The sequence below is a fragment of the Triturus cristatus genome, chromosome 2_1 (genome assembly GCF_964204655.1).
Source record: "Triturus cristatus chromosome 2_1, aTriCri1.1, whole genome shotgun sequence".
Taxonomy (NCBI): Eukaryota; Metazoa; Chordata; class Amphibia; order Caudata; family Salamandridae; genus Triturus; species Triturus cristatus.
Window position 1 is genome coordinate 716,773,692 of NC_140581.1, and position 21,494 is coordinate 716,795,185.

The 21,494-nt window shown below is 44.1% G+C and overlaps 1 protein-coding gene across 2 annotated transcripts in view; it reads left to right on the forward strand.

Moving 5' to 3' along the window:
* DMXL1 (Dmx like 1) overlaps positions 1 to 21,494 on the forward strand; it is a 1,781,042-nt gene that overhangs the window by 378,628 nt on the left and 1,380,920 nt on the right. For both annotated transcript variants that reach the window (XM_085632653.1, XM_085632652.1), the window contains exon 9: positions 11,821 to 11,989. In XM_085632653.1, coding sequence (XP_085488779.1) covers positions 11,821 to 11,989 — 169 coding nt within the window. The remainder of the gene's footprint in view (positions 1 to 11,820; positions 11,990 to 21,494) is intronic.

Here is a 21,494-nt window from a genome sequence, read left to right on the forward strand (position 1 = left end):
GTCGACCCCGACCCCCTCCCTACACCATCGAAAAAGGCTTCAGTCACACCTTCACCTTCACCTTCGGGCCCAGGTGCACACCGAGAGACTGCTTCCCATGCCCCGCCCTCGGGCCCGGCAAAGAAGCCTACTAAGCCTTCAGGCGACCTAGGCTTGAGTCAGTCTACCATCGGTACCGAGCGGACACCGGCACCGAAAAAGAAACCGCCCTCCCCCTCCGTGTCGATCGCTGCCTCCGCATCCAAGCACTCAGCACCGAAATCTACAGGCACCGCCCCATCGACTCAGAAAAAACACTCGGAGCCGAGCAAAAAGCCGATCCCTAAAGCTTCGGATTCACACCCTTCGGAGCCGAAAAAAGCCTCGGATCTGAAAAAACACCTGGTTCCACAAGCGGCCACAGAGACTGTAAAACATCACAGTTCTAAGCCAAAGGAGCACAAAACCGTTCCAGAGTCGGTGCCGCGCAAGTCTTCCGAAACGGTCGGCGCCAAAAGACCAACCTCTATCAGAAGAGCTATTTAAGCCAGACCCTAAACAGAAAACTCTTCTAAAAGACCCTAAAACTGGTCAGCTGACTTTAAGTTCAAAGAAGAGACCATTGGATACGCCTGTACCGGCTCCACCACCTAAAAAAAGGGACATTGCCACATCTCCCCTCAGGGTCCCTTCTCCACCACCTCCCCCACCTCCTCCTCTACCTCCACCACACCATTCTCCTCCACCATCTCCTCCATCAATGGATGATGATGATGACACCTCTGATGACACAGGAAGGGGTGTGGATGATGAGCCACTAGGGGATCCACCTTATTCCCCTGACCCCTAGGACGATTATAGTACACCAGATGTCCCCAATGTTCCACAGAATGACATCTACCCCTCCATGCCTTCCCCTCTGGATGACACAATGGGTTTTCATCAGCTTCTCCACAGAGCTGCCCAATACCACGGGTTGTTTACATACTGACCCTGTGGAAGAGGATTTCCTTATGGACACCTTTGATAACCCACAAAGGTCCACCACTATAATGCCCATGCTAAAAGGAGTTACCAAGCATGCACCTGAGGTATTTAAAGATCCTGTCAGGGCTAAGGTTATTAACCCCAGGATCGAGAAAAAATACAAGGCTGCCCCAGCAGACTCAGCGTACATTAAGGGCCCTGTACCACTAGACTTCCTTCTAGTCTCCAATGCTAGAAAGAGGGCCAACTCTCAAACATCAGGGGACGCTCCACCCCCGATAAAGAGTCCAAACTCTTAGGCGCCTCTGACAAAAGAACCGCTTCACAGGCAGCTAACATATGGCGTATCGCCAACACTCAAGCACTGTTAGCTAGGTACGATAGGGCACATTACGACCAACTTGAAACCCTATTGCAACACCTCCCAGACAAATATAAGGACAAAGCCAATCACCTTATACAAGAGGGGAAACTCATCACCAACACCTCCATTCGTTGCGCGCTGGACGTGGCAGATACCGCCTCCAGAGCTGTCAACACAAGTGTTCTCCTGCGTAGACATGCCTGGCCACGCATTTCAGGTTTCAAACCTGAAGTACAAAGTTCCATCTTAAACCAACCATTCGATCAGGAACACTTATTTGGCCCTAATGTTGATTCATCCCTTGAAAAGATGAAGAAGGACACGGACACAGCTAAATCAATGCGAGCCTTGCAACCGCAAGCTCCCAGACGTTCCTTTTGTCGTCCCTCTTACAAGGGCACCTCGAGAGGCTACTCCTCTGACAACCCCTCCACTTCTTATAAGACTCCCACCCAGTCTACATTCACCAGAGGTTACCAGAGAGGAGGCTACAGAGGCAACAATAACAAAGGTAGAGGCAAGACCAACAACACCCGCTCTGCCCCTACCCAATGACTTCCCACCGTTCCCCCCCCCCCCCCCGGCCCATTCCACTCCAGTCGGGGGATGATTACAACAGTTCCTGTCTGTTTGGACCAACATCACCACAGACAGGTGGGTGAGACAAATCATTCAATCGGGCTACTGTCTAGAACTCACCTCTACCCCCCAAACATACCACCCAAACAGCGCCCAATGTCATTAGAACATTTATCACTGCTCAAGCAAGAAGTCATCTCCCTCCTACAAAAGAGTGCAAACCAGTTCCCCTGCACCAACAAAACACAGGAGTTTACGCTCTGTATTTTCTCATACCAAAAAAGGACGGCTCTCTGAGACCTATTCTGGACCTCTGATCTCTAAACCTCTACATACAGTCAGACCATTTTCACATAATTACCTTATCCTCCCCCCGACTGTATGAACGTTATTAAGGAGGCTAGACGTCTCACCAGTAGGGCCTGCTATGCAGCCAAGTGGAAAAGATTTGTTATTTATTGTCATAACAACACCATCAATCCCCTAGATCCTTCTATCCAACACATCATAGGTTACCTACTACATCTCCAAAGGTGTAACTTGGCTTATACATCTATTAGGTTGCACCTCGCTGCCATAGCGGCCTATTAACAAAATAGGCAACAATTATCACTTTTCAGAGTACCTGCCATCAAAGCATTTATGGAAGGCCTCAAAAGAATAATTCCTCTCAGAGTACCACCCTCACCTGTGTGGAATTTAAACATAGTTCTCACAAGACTAATGGGTCCTCCATTTGAACCTCTACATAAATGTGAGCTACAGTTTTTAACATGGAAGGTTGCTTTTTTAGTGGCCATCACTTCTTTTAGTAGAGTTAGTGAGCTCCAAGCACTAACCATTAAGGAACCTTTCTTACAATACGTCCTAATAAGGTTGTTCTACGAACTAATCCTAAATTTCTCCCTAAAGTTATTTCTCCCTTCCACCTCAATCAGTCTGTAGAGTTGCCAGTGTTCTTCTTGCAACCACAAACAGTCGCAGAAAGAGCTCTCCACACTCTTGATGTCAAAAGAGCACTCCTTTATTACATTAAGAGAACAAAACCTTTTTGCAAGACTAAACAGCTTTTCGTATCCTTCTCACCACCACATAAAGGCAACCGCATATCAAAATCTGAGATAGCAAGATGGATTGTCAAATGCATACAGATTTGCTATCACAAAGCAAAAAAACATTGTCAGATCCCCCTAAAACCCACTCTACCCGAAAGATTCAATGGCATTTTTAGGGAACATTCCCTTACACGACATCTGCAAAGCAGCTACATGGTCTACACCGCACACATTCACAAAGCACTATTGTGTAGATGTGCAAACAAAACAGCAAGCTAGTGTGGGCCAGGCTGTACTCAAACATTATTTCAAACTACTGCAACAGATACTGGTGGTCGCCGCTAAGGAGACGTACTGCTATACAATCTATGCTTAGTGTGTGATCTGCAGCTCATATGCCGCAAACGGAAAATGCTACTTACCAGTATGCATCTGTTCTTGGCATGTAGAGCTGCAGATCCACACACGCCCACCCACCTGCCCGGCTACCTTTATCTGTTCCAGTATTATCTTTTCTGTTTCTCAAAAAACTGCATCATTTCCCTGCTGGCGAAAAACAATCTGAAGATGGAGCCGATGGCCATGCGTACTATCATCCAAAGGAGGAGTCCCCTATCTCGTGACTTCCAAAGACTTTTCCAAGACAAAAACAAGTGCAAACATCCGGGCCCAACACCAGATGGCTATCTATGCTTAGGGTGTGGATCTGCAGCTCTACATGCCAAGAACAGATGCATACTGGTAAGTAGTATTTTCCTTCTTGTATTAGCCACCTGCAGGACATAGGTCTCATGGGCAGAAGTGAGAGAAGCTTCTTTCTGGGACAATAAAGCTCTTATTCGGCTCAGCTTGTCGAACTCTGCCTTCAAGGTTGGAATGGAAGGCCAAATTTAGATATCTGGACTCCCACGAGGTGGAGGAAATAACACATTTTTGCAGCAAACTACACGTTGTGACACAGTCACAATGTACGGTATGCCTATCAGCCAAACAGCAGAGTTTGCTTCCGCTACTCAGAATGGTAAAGGGTCTAATTTTTCAGACTGCAAAGACTGCAGTATATTTGTATGTTGCGGAAGCCAGCATGCTTTCGCAAATGTTGGTTGTATCAAAGCATATAGAGGCTTGATACGCTGGGCATACTCTGGTACGTAAGTGCAACCAAAGTTCAAGAAACCCAGCAAGGATTGTAATTTTTTCAGGGTTGTCGGAGGACGCAAGCGTGTGCACTTCTCTAGGAAGTGCGGTGCCAATCTGCGTTCCTCATTATTGAGCTCATAGCCCAAGAACAACACTGCAAATTCCGCAATTTGTGATTTCGCAAAATTACATTTGTAACCGTAGTCCGCAAACTCCACAATGATGCGGTCCACGCGACAAAGATGCGGATAGAACTCATTGTCTGTGAGCTAAATGTCATCTACATACGAATATGCATCAGGGTCGATTGTGTCTAACAATGAGACCACACGTGCGGCAAAAACACCCAGGCTGTTTTATAGCCCATCGCTAACCTTTTAAATTGTTTTTGTTTGCCGCTGTGTGTAAAAGCTGTCCACTAACTTGACAAGGGGGACAGATAGTGGCTAAAAAAGCCATTGGATATATCTAGGGTCGTCTTATATTTTTTCCGAACTAGACTGTGCACTAGAGCTGAACTATGGGTATTCTGTACCGCATTCATCCGACAATCAGAGTTTAACTGACGGTAATAGAAAATTATGCGGTACGACCCGTCTGGCTTGGTTACAGTAAAAAGAGGGTTATTCATCTGTGACACACATGTCTCAATTACCCCTTGATACTCCAATTGGTCTAGTATTTCCGCTACAGGAGCCTTTGCCTCCCTACGGATAGGATATTGGGGTTGTGCCTGTGGCATGGACCGCAATGGAATCTCGTGATGGGGAGATGTCTTATCCCAACCCACCTGAGCATGGTATAAAGCCGGTGCAAGCACTGAAGCCCACTGTTCTGCAAAATGTTGCGCATGCTCTTTCGAGACACTGTGTGAAAAACTGGAGAGGATTACCTCCTCCCCTCTCGGAGCTGCTAGAACAAAAGGCGGTGGCCAGTCTGCCTCCGCTAACAGGATGTCAAACGAAGAAGTCAGATTTTACCCAAAAATTCCTTTGATAATGCGTTTTATGTCACCTTCTATGAGAATACTAATTTCGTATAGTATGTCAGGGGGAGCCACTCGGGTGTCAGCAGTTTCAACTGTGATGAAAGTATCAGTTGCTGACGCCTCCAGAAATGGATGCAGTGCTTGCCGCATTACTGTAACCTCCGCTGCGCTGTCTAGCAACGTTACTCCCCATGTTAGATTCCGGAGCTGGGTCCTCACCATCCGTGGCAAACCTCGCAGTTAAAGCGGCCACCTTTTTCTTCTGGAAAGTCCTCTTGCTTACCCTTTCCATCACTTGTACGTGGCTGCTCACGTCCCTGCGGGGCACCTCGACCTCTTCCGCGATTCTGGCGATCACTACCACCGGCATATGAGCCTGATGCTTCCTGTGAAGAACGAGGAGAACGCGTATCAGCAACCTGAAATCGATCAGGAGATTTAATTCTTGCGCGGTCACGCAGTTCATAAGTGCATTCTGGGATCGAATGTGTTGGGGACAATGCACGTCCCCCTTGCTTTTGTTGTGACTTCCCCTGTTTATTATTCTGTCAATTCTTTTTCGGGAATTGAGGAAGGCCTCCTTGATCAGTTTGAGGCGTCCGTTGCGCCTGCGCTTGTGCAGGCACTTTAGCAAAAAGGTTAACACCCAAACTATTACGCCCAACTGTTTTATAAGCCTGGGCAATAATCTTAGGTAATTCGCTTGTCCATATCTGGGACACGCGCCAAAGCATTAGACACTTGAAAGTTGACTGCATCACCCTTAACATTAACAAGGATTAGATCAGCAACCACGTCATATGCTCCAACTAACCTCATCCCCAATTCGACTGCCGCCTCTGGTCCGTTTTCATCTTGAACACGTTTTTTTACAGAGGGCAGTACTGTCATGGACGGTGTGCCAAAACACTTTGCATAAATTGCCGCGAATATTGTACCCCAACTCTCTCAATCAGTGACTTCAGGTACTAAGTCTTTCTGCAAACTAATTATCAAAATTTGATGCTTCTCCACTGGAGTGGTATGTGGAATCACCGCTTCCATCTGGTCACATTTCTCAGCAAGCCAATAAGGTAAATCTTCCTTATTTGGGGAGGCTTGCCCATAACCAAATTAACCATTACAGGGCTAATAGTAACACCGCCTGCACCAGCTGGTTGCTGAGCAACTCCAGGCGCTCCCGCCTGGATGTTGTGGTTCACATACTGAACCAATGCTCTATACACACGGATTAAAGTAGTGTGCATTAGACGTAGGGTCTGCCACATCGCATGTTAAATGCCGTGGATGCGGCGTGTAACCCGCTAACACGGGCCAAATGGCCCCATCAATCGACAACGGGCCCAACATGACAGGTGTCAGGGGTTCGGTTAGGGCGCCATCAAACCTGCTGCGATGCTGTCAACTGAACTTCAAGAGTTTTATATTACCGATACACAGCAGGAAGTGCGGTGTGTCTGTATTTATGCCACAAATTATCCGCCCCATCAACTGCTGTAAACGTGACCCAGGAATAAAACACTTCATATGTGTATACTGGGTCGGCTTGGACCACAATGATCAGATTGACACCTGCGTCCGGCACCCCACATGCTTGCAAATGATGCTGGACCGTCACGTGGCTGTGTGCCGCGATGTCAACTTCCATATAGAAACTTGAAAATGAAATACTAAGGAAAAAAGGCGGCAAGACAATGTCGGGTCGTAATTCAAAATCCGAACAATACCTTTCTGTAAATTTCAAGCTTGAATCACCTATAAAAGCGACAATATAGGTAGGTAAACCATCATCAATGTTTTCCGGAAAGGCAAGGGTATTGTGAACAAGTACTGAGAACTACTAAAGTGCCTCGTAAATAAGTACCAGACCAAACGTTAGGTGCGCCATGTTGCAGGGATTCTGCACATACACAGAACTATGCACTAGGACCTCGGTGTATTGTTTTGTACCAAAAACACGCCTCCGTGCCAAGAACCCCTATCCGGCTAGCTATAGTATCCCATTCATTCTCCGTACTACAGCGGAGCTACCAATGATTGGATATCCTAGAACAAGCAACTCAGGTCCTCTCAGAATTCGTGGGAACAAGACACTCTTTCGCTTAGATACTAATACCTGTTCACAATGTGAGTAACCAGAGACACTGTATCATTTAAAATGTTTATTTCAACTAACATGCTCTGTAATGCAGTACACGTGCTAACACTAGCAAAGAAATACATAAAAACAATATAATCAGCATAGTTACAATTCCATATAATATGAACGGGGACAGCATATTATAATGAAAGTGGATGAAGTCTTATAGCGCTTTACCACCCTCCCCGTGCTACAAGCTATGTTTATTGAATAAGTGGAAGACCTCTGGGCTTGGACAGCGGAACCCCCTACCTCAAGTCTTAGATGATAGGATTTACATCTCCGGACAAGCACAGCTCTTCCTCTGGAAAGGTTTTCTCCCAAGTGTTGTTAACTTGCATCTCGTGCCATATTAAAAACACCCAAAAAGTCAGTAGCGCAGCTGTGTTCCATGTTATGTTGAACACGGTGTACAGACTAGAACACAGAGCACAGCCGAAATGGTGAAAGGCAGACAGTTCCCATGTGAAGCAGCACGATCAGAGGTGTTTACGGGAACCAAGGCATGTAGTGTTGTGTGCATAAGCAGCAAGATGGCAGTGATGCAGAGCTTAGCAATGTCCGCTGGCACCTATAAACCCTCATGACAGGCTCTGCAGTGGGACTTGAAGTGCCAGTGGGCGCAGCATCAGGGAATATCTCTGACGTGGTCCAGATCTCTTAGAGAACTGTACTGGACCTGCAGTGGTGGTTAACACTGTGATTGGATCAGAGGCAGACCCCTTTCTCTTCCCCAATCAAACCACACAGAGTGACAGATGCATCACTCCTGGGTTGGGGCGGCCATCTGGGAGAGGTGGACATCCGAGGACTCTAGTCTCCGGCGGAATCCAGTCATCAACTTGCTGGAGCTCAGAGCGATTCGCTTGGCATTGAAAGCCTTTCTTCCTTCAATCAAGGGAAAGCTGGTTCAAGTCTTCACAGACAGAGCAGGGTTTGGGTTGTGGACCCTTTGTCAATAGGCCCTGTGTCTCTGGATGTGGCTGGAACAGCAGGGCATTACTCTGGTGGTTCAACACATGGCAGGTTTTCTGAACACTCGGGCGGACAAACTCGGCCGTCGATGCCTAGTGGATCGCGAATGGCGTCTCCATCCTGAGGCGGCGCACGGTCTCTTTCAGCAGTGGGGAGAGCATTGGTTAGATCTGTTCACCTCTGCCGAGAACATGTAATATCAGCAGTTTTGAAAGGTGGATTTTCCAAGGCGTCACTTGCTCAGCAACACTTTTCGAGTGGAGGTCAGGCCTCCTGTATGCCATTCCACCAATACCACTCCTGTCCTGAGTGCTCAAGAATATCAGGAGTGACTGGGCCCAAGTCATTTTTGTGGCTCTGGACTGGGCACATAGTCTGGTATCTCAAGCTTCTCCAACTGAGCATAGATCCTCCAATCAGGCTGCCCCTTCTGGAGGATTTTCTGCTGCAGCAGCAGGGCAGGGTCCTCCTCCCGAACCTGTCAAATTTACGCTTTCTTGCATGGAGATTGAGCAGCAGCAGTTAATAGCATTTTACCTCCTCCAGAAGTCTGTAATGTTATTTTGGCAGCCAGGTGTCCCTCTACCAAGACCGTGTCTGCCTGCTGGTGGCACAAATTTGTAAAATATTGTACAGAAAGATCTATTGATCCTATTTCTGCTTCCCTCTCTCAAGTGCTTCACTTTATATTGACACTTGCCCAGCAGGGCTCTGCTCTTGGCATTCTCAAAGGGTACCTTCCAGCCCCATCTGCCTTCTTGAGACTGCTGGACCAACCCTCTTTATTTAAATCATCTATTGTAAATAGATTTCTTAAGAGGCTTTTTCATATGTTTCCACCTTCCCCTTTATCATGCCTCAGTGGAACCTTAATTTGGCTCTCACCTTCCTGATGTGTGCTCCCTTCGAATCTCTGCACAACTTCCCCCTCTGGCTGCTTACCATCAAAACAACCTTTCCAGTGGCAATAACTTCTGCCAGGAGGATGAGCACATTGCAGTCTCTGTCATCTAAGCCTCCTTACCTGACCTTTCCTGATAAGTTGGTGCTCTGCACTAGGTCCTCTTTCTTACCAAAAGTGATAACACCGTTCCACGTGGGGCAGTCGGTCACCTTGCCCGCTTTCTATGCTCCTCTGCACCCCTTTAAAGAAGAGAAGCGACGTTAACTTCTGGACTCAAAAAGAGCGTTATCATTTTATATTGACCACTCTCAAGACTTCCGGGTGGACGACCAACTCTTTTTGGGGGTACACTGGATCAAAGAAAGGTTGTGTGGTGCAGAAGAGGCCCATCTCGCAATGGGTCATCCTCTACATCAAAATATGCTATGCTCTGGCCAGGAAGCAGCCTCCTGAAGGCTTAAGGGCTCATTCCACCAGGGCTGTGGCTGCTACCACGGCATTGCATCGTGGTGTTCTAGTCCTCGACATTTGTCAGGCAGCAATATGGGCATCCCTGCACACATTTACCAAACACTACTGCTTGGACAGTCATGTCTGAAGGGATGGCCTTTTTGGTCTCTGTCCTGCAGAACTTACTGGTCTAAACTTGTCTGCAGTCCCTCCTCCACGGATGGGATTGCTTGGATATCTATTCAAAGGTAAGGAATCTGCAGCTAGATGTGTCTATCAGATGGACAAGTGACTTACCTTGGTAACGCCTTCTCTGGTATAGACATGAGCTAGCCACAGATTCCTTACCAACCCACCCATCCTCTCCCCACTGCAGAGGGTCAGGGCTGACCTCCTTCTTTGGGCTCTAGTTGTTCAGAAACACACCCATGGCAGTGCACTTCATGGCTCTGCGCTTCTGGTGTGGAAAGTCATGAAAAGTTACTGACATCAGCGCACAAGGTGGTGCCTCTATAGGTGACGCAGACGTCACAACGGCAGAGACGCAACGTCACGAGAAGCTGACCGACACCACCTAGAGGCATGCAAGTGTAATGCTTGGAAAAAAGGCTTTCTGCTTTAGTCTGATGCTAGGGAAATTCAAAGGTAAGGAATCTGCGGCATGATCATATTTGTCCCTGATAAGACATTATCGAAGGTATCTAACTTGTTTTTTAGTTCTATAATGCCTTTAGACCAGAATTAAATTGGTTACAGAGAACTTAAATTAACATATGCACGATTTATTTATATTTAGCATAAGCAAAGAGTAGGAAGGAAAAGAGGAAGGATTAGGATAAAGGGTAAAGGCATGTAACCAGTTAAATATATCAACAAGAGCGATGGATATTAGGAAAAGGGGGGAAGGCTGAGAGAGGGTTAGAATGAGGGTAAGTTTCACAGACGAAAAAGGGGTTTGGGAGGTAGGCAGAGGGTTAGTTAAAAAACGTCTATGCTGTTAAAGATAAAGCAAGGGATACCTGAGAACCGACATTTTAATTTCAGCCTCATCTTTACTTGGGTGTTTTGTGAACAGGTAGGTCTTAATCCCTGTTGGGAAGGACAGGAGTTCAGGGGTTGTTCTTAGTTTGATTGGTAGAGCATTCCACAGAGTGGTATGTCTGTGGGCTTGTGTTATGTGTTTCGGGATTGGAGAGTGAGTGTCCTTAATTTATGATGGAGCCCGCTGAGATTGTCGGTAGGTTAGCTAAGTAGCTTGGTTTGCCTTTTGGTAGAGCTTTATATTTGAAATAACATAGTTTGACCCGTTAGTAATATGGTAAAATTGTAATAAGTGAAGACTACTTTCAAGGGTGATGGCACATAGTCTATCAGGCCAGATAGGTTGGAGTTATTTGTATCGATTCTGGAGAGGACAAGTGCAGCAGATTTTAACTGCTCTGCAGAGATTCGTTTCACTTGCAAAGGGGAACATTTGCATCCTGGGCAATTTTGTTAACCTATGGAGCTAAAGAGTAAGAACTGTTGATTAGGAAGCCTGAAGAGTTCACAGTGGCAGAAGAAGATGGTGAGCAAGTGAACTCCATGAGCCTTGTAACGAGGTCAGGGTTGATCCTTTTGTTGGATTTTGGAAATTAATAAAAATGCAGCCCTTTAAGGATTTTCTGTCTGTTTTTATCACCCAGGCAACTAGCCAGCCTATGCCTCTTTGAAGTGTGGCTATGTCTTGCAATGAGAAAAAGCTTTTCAGTTGTGTTGCATATCATCCGTATGTTGGTGAAGTTTATTGCCAGAGGTCAAGGGTTTCCATACACAGATTATAAAGAACTGGGGACTAGATCGAGCTTTGAGGGACACTGCACGTTATCTGATCAAGCCTGGAAGTGTAGTTAACTGCCCTGATTAGATGCAAATGTCTGATGAGGAACGATCTGAACCAACTGAGATTAGGGACTTTGCGGCCTACTCCAGTATTTTGAGGAGAGTGGTATGGTCAACAGTGTTGAATGGATTTGATAAATCCAATAAGACCAAGGGGCAGGCATCATCGTCAACATCAGGGAGCTTGCAATGTACACTGTCAACTAGTTTTATTGTTGCCATCAGCTTATCTCCCCAATGGATAGTTTTAAACCTTAAGGGAACACATCACAGCAGCAAACATTTAGGTCTCTGAGCCGTCTTGCTGACTTAGATGAATACCTTTCTAAGAACCTAAATGACATGTTACCAGCTTCTTATCCTGTTTTCCATATGCAGTTAAATTTGAAGCACTTCCGTCGAAGAAGGAGGAGATCTGCTGCACTTGTAGCACATACTGGATACCTTCCCCATCAACAGGATCCTCATGATGCACATAGGAATTCTTCTCTGTCAGCAAATGCACTTTGTCATTTTCATATTGCTGGCAGCATCAATCCAACGACAGGTAAAGATTAAAAAACGTAAATTATACTGTTACAACATAAACTATACATTTGACTGTTCACTCTAATAGAAGGCATTAGCTTACAATTTCAGGGAAAAATCGTTGCATCAATGTGATAGTGATTGAGAACGTGATTTAATGTAGTATTTTCGTAACACCTCTTGACAGTTGTCATAGGTAATATGTGCTTCTGATGGAAATAATTGATTGCATGAAAAGTTCGTTTTGTTGCAACTTTATGGAAGACTTCCACTTCTGTGGCTGGGTGATGAAATAATCATGCTGCACAATAAATAGTTGTTGAATTCTTGATATAAAACTTTATTTTCATCTGAAAAGAAAAAAATAAATAGGAATTGCAGTAGCTGCCCACTGTGTTCCACATTTCCCTTTTATTTGCTGTATTATCTGCTGTGCACGTACATGCCAAACAGCATGATATCAAACGTTTTGTTTTTTATTGCTCTTTGTAGTGAGGTGAAGACGATCCTAATTGGTGTCTCCTCTGTGGCACTATTGGAATTAAGCTGCAAAGTCGACAGTTGACATTGGTCAGTTAACATTTGCTTCCTTACTTAGTGACATACAGGTTACTTAGTTCCCCCTTAGGTTCTGAAATTCTTACTGGAATGGATTTTCCCCTTTTGTTACAACCACTGCCTTGTCTTTTGAAACCTTGGCTTTTCTGCGGATTCAGAGGAGACGCACTGGTACACACTATGATCAGTTCGCTCAATAAGGTCTACTAGAAATGGAACAATTATTCTCTTCCCTTAGGCAGGATAGGCGAGACTTATAGCCCCTCCCCTTTTTGAACACAGTCTTCAAGTGGCGAAGGGAGAACATTTTTCTGTACCACAATGCTTAGTAGTGTGCTCCAACTGCCTGTGGACTCTACCTGTCCTGATGCAGTTAATAAGTGTTAGAGGAAATGTTGAATATAATTAAATCAATGATGCCATGTCACTGTATTGATATACTCCTAAATAATGTAACTTTTGGTATATTCAGAAATGTTAAAGATTGTTTAGCTAGCCATAATTCACTTCTTTTAATCACTTTATGAAAGCTATCTTAATCCTTTGAAATCACTTCAACCTAATGTGTTTATTAGTTTCATTTTTTATCATTTACCACAACATTTGTTTGAATTGAATAACTTTAACTAACTTATGTTATATTTATTGGATGAGTACCTGACTTCAGATGGCCCTATATTGTGGTTCCCTGTGGTTTAGTGGAAAATAAAGAGCAAACGCCGTTTTATATAACTCCTACTCAACACAAATATTTTTCATGGTCTTCTGGGTCATTCACTTATGGATTCTTCATCCATTTGCACTGCCTTACATACAAGATGTTTTTCCTCAAAGAGTTATTAGAGATGGCTATGGGGGTCATGCTAAGCGTGCGGAAAACATCGTGTTTTGTCATTCCGGACATGTAGTCGTGGAAGTTGAAGCTCCGAGGGTAGATGAAAATATACATTCAAACTTCACCATGCCATAATAAACATATTGAACAAAAAGGAATCTTGTTGAAATTTCAGCATATGGAGCTTTTTGCATGTTGAGATCATTCCCTTTGTGTCACTGCTACACATATTTGTAGTTCATCTGTTGAATTTAACTTGTTTGAAGCTCACTTTCTCCTAAATTTGTTTGAGAACTGAATCACTTTTCTGTAACACTTGTTTTACAATGTCAAGTTCATTGTTCTCCTGGATAGGCAGCAAAGCTTAACCTTAACCGGTGAGTTCTGGATAGCAGCAGGGGAATCAGTAGTTGACAATTTACACAGAGTAGGAGAGTGAGAGTCATGTGGTATCAGATCTAAAAGTGAACAATCCGAGCAGTCACTTAGAAAACAAAAAATGTGTTTGTTATAGATTCACAATTTACAGTAGATGTACAATCAAAGCTGTGACCATACTTTCAGCAGTTACATCAACGGGACCATCAGTATGCACATAACCTATTCACTGAAATGATGCACTTTACATTGCCGTACTGAGTGAGATAACATCTGAAAAACAAAGAACAAGAAGAACTGACTAGAGTGAGCTTGAAACGTACTAACATGAACATGCAAGCGCACATCAACGCTGCTACCAAAGGAGCAAACTTTCATCTGAGCATTCTTTGGAAACTCAAACCCTTCCTGCCCCCTGAGGACTTCAAATCTGCTGTGCAAGCACTAGTGCTCTCCCGACTCGATTATGACAGTGCAACCCTTTGTGGATTACCAAGTTACAGGCTGGCACCTCTCAGGGCCTCACTGAACACTGTGGCAAGGATCACATTTCCCCGATATTGAAAGCTCTAAATTGGCTACCATTCGAGGCAAGGATACAACTAAAACTGGCATGCATGACCCACAAAGCACTTCATTTCAACACTCCTCCATACCTTGAAAATAAGCTAGTCCTTTCGGGAGGTACCCGCTCCTCTAGGAGCTCCAGCACCTTGCCATTGAAACCTAACAAATAAAAAAATTAAAAAACTGCAATCGTGCCTTCTCGGGTATCGTCTGAGAATCTGGAACTCCCTACCTACGGAAATTAGACTGATTCCATCAACATAGTCCTTCAAAAGGGAAGTGAAAACTCTACTTATGACTTCTTCTCTGAGCTAAAGTGCAAACCCGGCCAACCTGTTTTGAGCACTGACTACCTATGATAATCCGGAATGGCATTGCTCCGACATCCTTCTCTACGTTCCTGTTATTACTGTTGTACATTACTTTTATTGTATTTTATTATTGCTTTATCCCTTTTGTCGCCCCATTTTCTCTGTCAACCTGCCTATGTAAAGCGCTCAGATACCTGATTGAGTCTTGTTCGCGCTATAAAAAACGTTTTAAATAAATAAATATAAACAATACAAACTGTGGGCCTGGTCTCATCAATCCAAGCAGTCACTTGATCACGCTTTAGTAAGTTTCAAGCTATAAGAGTTAAACTAACAACCCTTTTTGACAAATATTTTTAAAGGAAGTAGCTATCTATCAGGCCTCTGTCAAAATAGTTAATTTTGCCTGCTAATTATCCAGCAACCAACTGAATAGCTAAAACTTCACTCTTTAGCTGAACCCGGGCTCAGTAGTAGAGATCATGGACTGTTTGACTGGTATCCAGATAAAGAATGTGAAGAGGGTCTTTATTTTGTAAGACATTAAGAAAATAGGGGCTGCAGGAAATGATAGTGGTGCTCATCTTGCAACGGGTGCAGGAAAGTGTGTGAAGTATTTGAAAGTAAGTGCATATGCAAATCTACAAAGTATGTGCAAAAGTAAATGCCTGAATTAAGATATGTTGTTTACAGAATAAAAAATAAAATCAATTTTGAGCAAAAACATTTATATTAAAAACCTATTAAAATAAAAAATATAGAGCTCAAACGTCTGTTTCAGGAGCTTTAGGATATAGCATACATATTTTATGCTGCAGTTTGAGTATTTGGCTGACTAAGGATGTAATATAAATGTTTTCTTCACTGATGAGAATAGTATGTTTATTAACATTTATGAACCTCCTTTTGATGATTCGTGATGGCTTGGTGCATTTTGGACTTCTTATTGAAGGCCTTGTGCCAGTTTGGAGATACTTTTCAAGCGGGATTGCAAAGCCTCTGGGTAGTTGACAAGCAAAAGTGCCAGGTGAATAAACTCACTATTCCCATGTTGTGAGAGGCTTCTACAGCCAGACTAACCTTTTAGGCAACCACCCAATGTAACTTGGAATGGTGGCTTTAGGTTATAAGATGGTAAACAATGTTAAAATGAGCTGGGTCCTGGCCCTGCTGGGCCTTCATTTTTGTATTGTTGATCGTGTTGTCCCAGCAAAAGAAATTTGAAAGCCCAAAAAAAAAATCAGAGTAACTATTTTGGAGACTGTACTGACTAATGTCACTGTGAAAGGGACCTGGGGAAGGAAGGAAGAAAGAGGAGGAGGAGGAGGATTTCCAGTAGGTGGATAAGGACAAGGATGTGAATCAGCAGGAGGCCTAAAATGGTCAGAGCCATGAGGACCAGGACAAGAAGTACCTGCGCCTGGTAGACATAAACCTCGAGAACCAGGCTGACCAAGGCCAGAAGGGAACAGGGACAAGCGAACGAGGAGAAACAGGACCAGGAGAAACAGGACTAGTGATACAAGGACCAGAGTGAGAAGGGTCAGGAAGACCAGGAGGATGTGAAACAGGGGGATCAGGATCCAGCGATCTGGCCTCGAAGGAGCAGAAGGACCCTCAGAGGTAGGTGAAACAGAAGGTCCTTGACCAGCAAAATGGGAAGGGCTAGGAGGTTCTGAGAGCACAGACCAGGATCAGAGGAATGAAGAGGACCAGGAGTAGCAGAAGGACTGGATAGACATTGACCGGGGAGACCAAGAGCTAGCAGGGCCAGGGGCTCCTCGATGATCAGGACCAGGAAGAATAGAAAGTCCAGTGCTAGTGGGACCAGGCTCATAAGGCCAATGCAGTTCAGATTGAGGAGGACCTTCAACCAGGGTTACAAGGACTACGTCAACCAAGTTGACCTACAACACAGGAACTGGGAGGACCAGGGCCAGGAACAAGGAAAATTAAGACCAGACCAAGGAGGACAGTTATTAGGAGGATAATGACATAGGGGACCGGAATCCGATGCAGAAGAAAAAAAATGGAACCGGGTCACTAGGATGACTAGTAGGACTAGGATGGAGTAGGTGGACCAGGTGACAAGGAGCAAAAAGAACTATTGATGGACAGAATGCACAACAATGTCATACATTCACCCCAGTACAGAGATCCGGGCCTAAACCCATCGTTTTTTTGCTCACCATGCCATTCCAGTTTGGACCCAGCCATATGCAAATCAGTCTTGACCCTGTGCCCAATGGGAACAGTCCAGCCCGAACTGCCAGGCCAGGTCCTCCCTAAACTGGAAACAAGCATCCTAGGACCGGTTTCGGGGTTTCACCCCTCTTCAGCCAGGATAGCTTGATTCCAGTGGCATGGAGAGCACGGGACTCACGTCTGAGCATGCCTGTCCCACTCGGGGTGACAAATGCAAAAAGTACTATTGATGGACAGAATGCAGAACAATGTCATACATTCACCCCAGTACAGAGATCTGGGCCTAAACCCATCGTTTTTTTGCTCACCATGCTATTCCAGTTTGGACCCAGCCATATGCAAAACAGTCTTGACCCTGTGCCCAATGGGAACAGTCCAGCCCGAACTGCCTGGTGACAAGGAGGGCAAAGCAAAACAAGGCAAGACCAACGCAATTGAAGGCCCAAACAAAGGTGTCCCAGAACTCAGAAGACCCGATTACACTGACCAGGGTCAGAATTACCATCAACATGTAATGCAAAGAAAAGCTAGATAAACCACTGGAGTTGTACCAGAAGGCCTGAGTGGCCGGAATTAAGGTGGGGAGGATAAAAATGGCCAGCACAAGGAGCTTGTGAAGCAGGTTCTAAGTGACAAGAGGCGGTAGTACATGGGAACGATGACCAGATATGTCAGGACCGGGAAGGCCAGGATCCGGAAGTACTAAGACTAGCATGAACAGGCGGTCCATCAGAACTAGAAAAGGCTAGAATGATCAGGAGTGGGTCAGGACAAGTTATTGCAGAAGCATGAGGACAATGAGCAGGAGGACTATTGCCAGCATGATCAGGATCAGATAGAGAAGGACTCTGAAGATCAGGGCCAAGAAGACAATGACCAGTAGTACCAGGGGACCAGAGTAAGCGGAACATTGACAAGGAAGACCAGGGGGACCAGGACGAATGACACTAGGAGGACCAGAGCAAGTGAACCACTGGGACCAGCAACAGGGCTAAGAGGGCCATGAAGATTGTGACCAAGGGGGCAGCGGTCCAGAGTACCATGTGGAGCAGTTGATCATCTCTGGTAGAAGGATCAAGATGATAAAGATCAGATGTAGAAGGCCAGCTAGAGTCAAGAAGACCAAAGGGACTGGGCATGTGTGGCCAGGAGGAGCTGACCAGGTGCAGGAGGACATGAACAAGGAAAACCAGGATCAAGAGGGAAAGGACCAGTGGGTCCAGTACCAGGAGGATCAAGAGGGCAAGTAACAAGCCAGAAAGGTCAGGAAAACTCAAAACAGGTGGACAATAAAACTTGTGTCTGAGGAAATCAGGTTGGGTAGATGACTTTATTGATAACACGTACAAGTCTATTACCTTACACCCCAACACATAATTTAGAGGTGGCATTAGTCTGTGAGACTGAGTGGTACCTGGCAGGTTCCATGCAAACTTTCATGATCAGAGGTAGGCTAGACTCTGTGGCTGATTCACTGACCATCTTTTCATTAGCAAAACTTTGGAAAAGTCTCATCATTGGGTTTAAGAGTCTATTACTGTATTTTATTTTAAATACTTTTGTAGACCATCCAGAAGTGTTGCCTTTCTTAATGGAATAGTAGATATTGCTTTGAGAATCTCTACATCTTCATTTGGACCGTTCAGTCATTCTCCGTCAGTGTAAGTCAGTTGGAAGATAAATCGTTTGTAAGTAATTATCAGTGTGTGAATTGGTACATACTTCTCCCTTAGGTGTGCACATCACTTTGAAATTTTTTTTTTTTTAAACTTTCCCAATATCTTAATTCCTAGTAATATTAAAAATCTCACCTTATAAAAGTGAACTTTGATTGCTGGATTTTTTGTTATTAAGATAATTGGCCTGGATCGTGCCAGATTTGTTATCTCCAAACATTTCAATTTTACAGACTGAACTGTACAACCAGCTCTTTTAGAGATCATTTTCTTATATTTGTACTTTAGTGTCTTTAAATTCAGCAAGAGATTGTTTCCTGACTCAATGTGTATTTTGTCTAATTTCATGTTGGATATCATTTGAATCTGTATTTTTAAAGTCCTTGTGGACTGACAGCCTAAAGTAAATGCCTCTAATTGACTCTTTGATTGTATCCCAAACTGTAACAATATTAGACAATTTTCATTTTCCTGAAAATGACATCAAGTATCATGAATTAGTTCTGAGGATGTTGGGCTGCCTACGACTTGTTTGTTCAGTCTCCACAAGTTAGCTTTGTCTTGTTGTGTATGGTTCTCAAAGAGAGCCATGAACATGAATAATTTGATTTTAAATCCACTAAATCCCTGCTATGACATTGCAACAGTGCTTTTAATTTGTTAACTTGTGGTATCTTCAATGGAATATGGTAGTCTCCTTAAGAAGAAACACATCCCCTTTAATCTTCCATCATGCTGCACAGTCTTCCTGCATTCGATCAGGCATCTGATACTTTTAACTTGGCACTGTATTGAGCTGACCCATAGCCAATAAGTGGACTTATGCTGGGACAAACCATCCATATGTAGTTGTGTTGAAATAGTCCTCTTTCACTGCTCCTCAGCCCACTACAGCAAACTAAATATAATAAATTGTTTCCAGGATCTGGAAGAAAAAATATAGATATATAAGTTAAGTGTGTAAAACTTGGAAGTAATATGCAATATTATAATGTCCTGTTGCAGTTAAATAAATTAACCCACATCAACAAAATGCTACATTGTGATTGCACATTCACTAAATAGAGGGTCATAGAAACTAGTAGCGCCTCGGCACCCCAAAACTGAGGCAGTAATGTAAAACAAAAAATTGTCCCAATCGGTATTTTCAAGTATAGATTTCTACCAGTGAGCTGTACCATTCTAGACCAGTGGTTCAGCAATCAGTGGGGATTTTGCAAAAGAACCGTCAGGCAAAGAAATATCAATGTAGGTTTTCACTCAGCACTACCAGTATGCTTCATTATTCGGGCTGTAGGCCCAACCACTTAAGTAATGATCATGCATTTGTTCCTCAATATCGTTCCTTGTGTTGTGCTCTAAGTCACTGTACGGCTATATTGCAAGGGCTTAAAGATCATTGCTCTGGAATGAGTGTTATGCTTGAACTAATGAGAGGGTTCCATTAAAACCCTTTATATTTCAAAGTCTCTGAGCCACTCCAACTCCATCCCACAGCGTCAGAAACTCAGCAAGCGAATTGGCATCTTTTTCTGCCCTTTTTTGGAAGGCCAAGAATCTTGACATTTCTCCTTCTGTTCTTGAGTCTGAGTTCAGTGAGTTAATTCTCCATACATTAGACTTCTTCAGATGGTGTCAGCCTTGAATTCTTCTTGGCTGTAAGTATTGTCTTTGATATTGTCTTTGATATTATTTTATGTTCTCCAATCATAAGGACCATTTTACCCAAGACTTTCTCTAACCCTGCAATGTCTACTTGAATAAGATCAAACTTTGTTTTAGTGGATTAGTTCTTTCATGATGACTTCTAGAGTTGGAGGAAGACACACTTCTCTTTGACGGATGACCAGAGTGGGGGCAGGTTGGCTTTCACTCGCTTAACATTTTGGCTCTCATCCATGGTATAATGTAGGGATGAAAATTAACTCTGGTCAGAGACCACTCACCTCGGAGTGTAGTGAAAGGCACCTGATCCATGGCAAGATAGTGCCACTGATTAAATGCATGGATCCTGTTTGACCATTGATAAATCTGCTCTTAATCAGGAAGCTCAGAGATCTGGTAATAGTTTTCAGAATCAGGCATCATTTTTATATTGTTACAGGCTTGTAACAATGAGTACACAATTGTACATATATTTCCAAGTTAAAAAATCAAGGAGCCCAGGGGAGGCATTCAACATATAGCAGTTCTTGAAAAGGAAGCTTTACAAAATGGCACAGCACCACCCAACTATAAACCCATTCTTACCACTTCACTTTATGTACCTCCTTCATACATATCATATTTTTTTCACAAGATGGGTGATAGCTCAGCGTCAGTCCAGGTGTTTCAAATCTGATGATGTATAATGACATCTGGGCAGTTTCTCCGGGATGTATGCTGCCACAGGTTTGTGTAGCAGTTACACAGCTCCTCCCATTAAACAGTCTTGATGATGTCCACAGAGCGTGAGGAGAGCTGCACTTTTTCATAGTGGCATAGTGTCTTCATCTCAGCAGAACCCATTAATGCAGCCTGGGTTCTGCTGCAGAATGCAGATGGCTTCATTTGTCTTGGGTCCGGGTTAGAGGTTCAGAAAGCCACCATTCTCCACAAGCCAGATCCATGCCATTTTTAGGAACTTTAGATAGTGGGACAACTATATAAGAAATACACTTAATGTAAAATAACTTCCTTGCACTTTTGTACCCCCTGTGTACGTTACATTTGCAGGTTATTACCCCAGATTGCTCACACTGACCTGTCTCAGTTTGTGTTTAGAAATGTCTAGTAACTATTACAAGCAGAACAGATTTAAGGAATATACAGCTGATCACATGGCTGCTACCTTGTGAAGGTGTGTGACTGAAATGTAGTGATGCGTATTTCTTTCTTGTCTTTTCAGTGTGTTCTTTTGATTGCAGAACTTTTCTTATTTTAAAAATGAAGTTACATAAAGCATTGATATTACAGGGAATGCAAAGAAGCTTGATGCCATTCTCCATTTTGTAC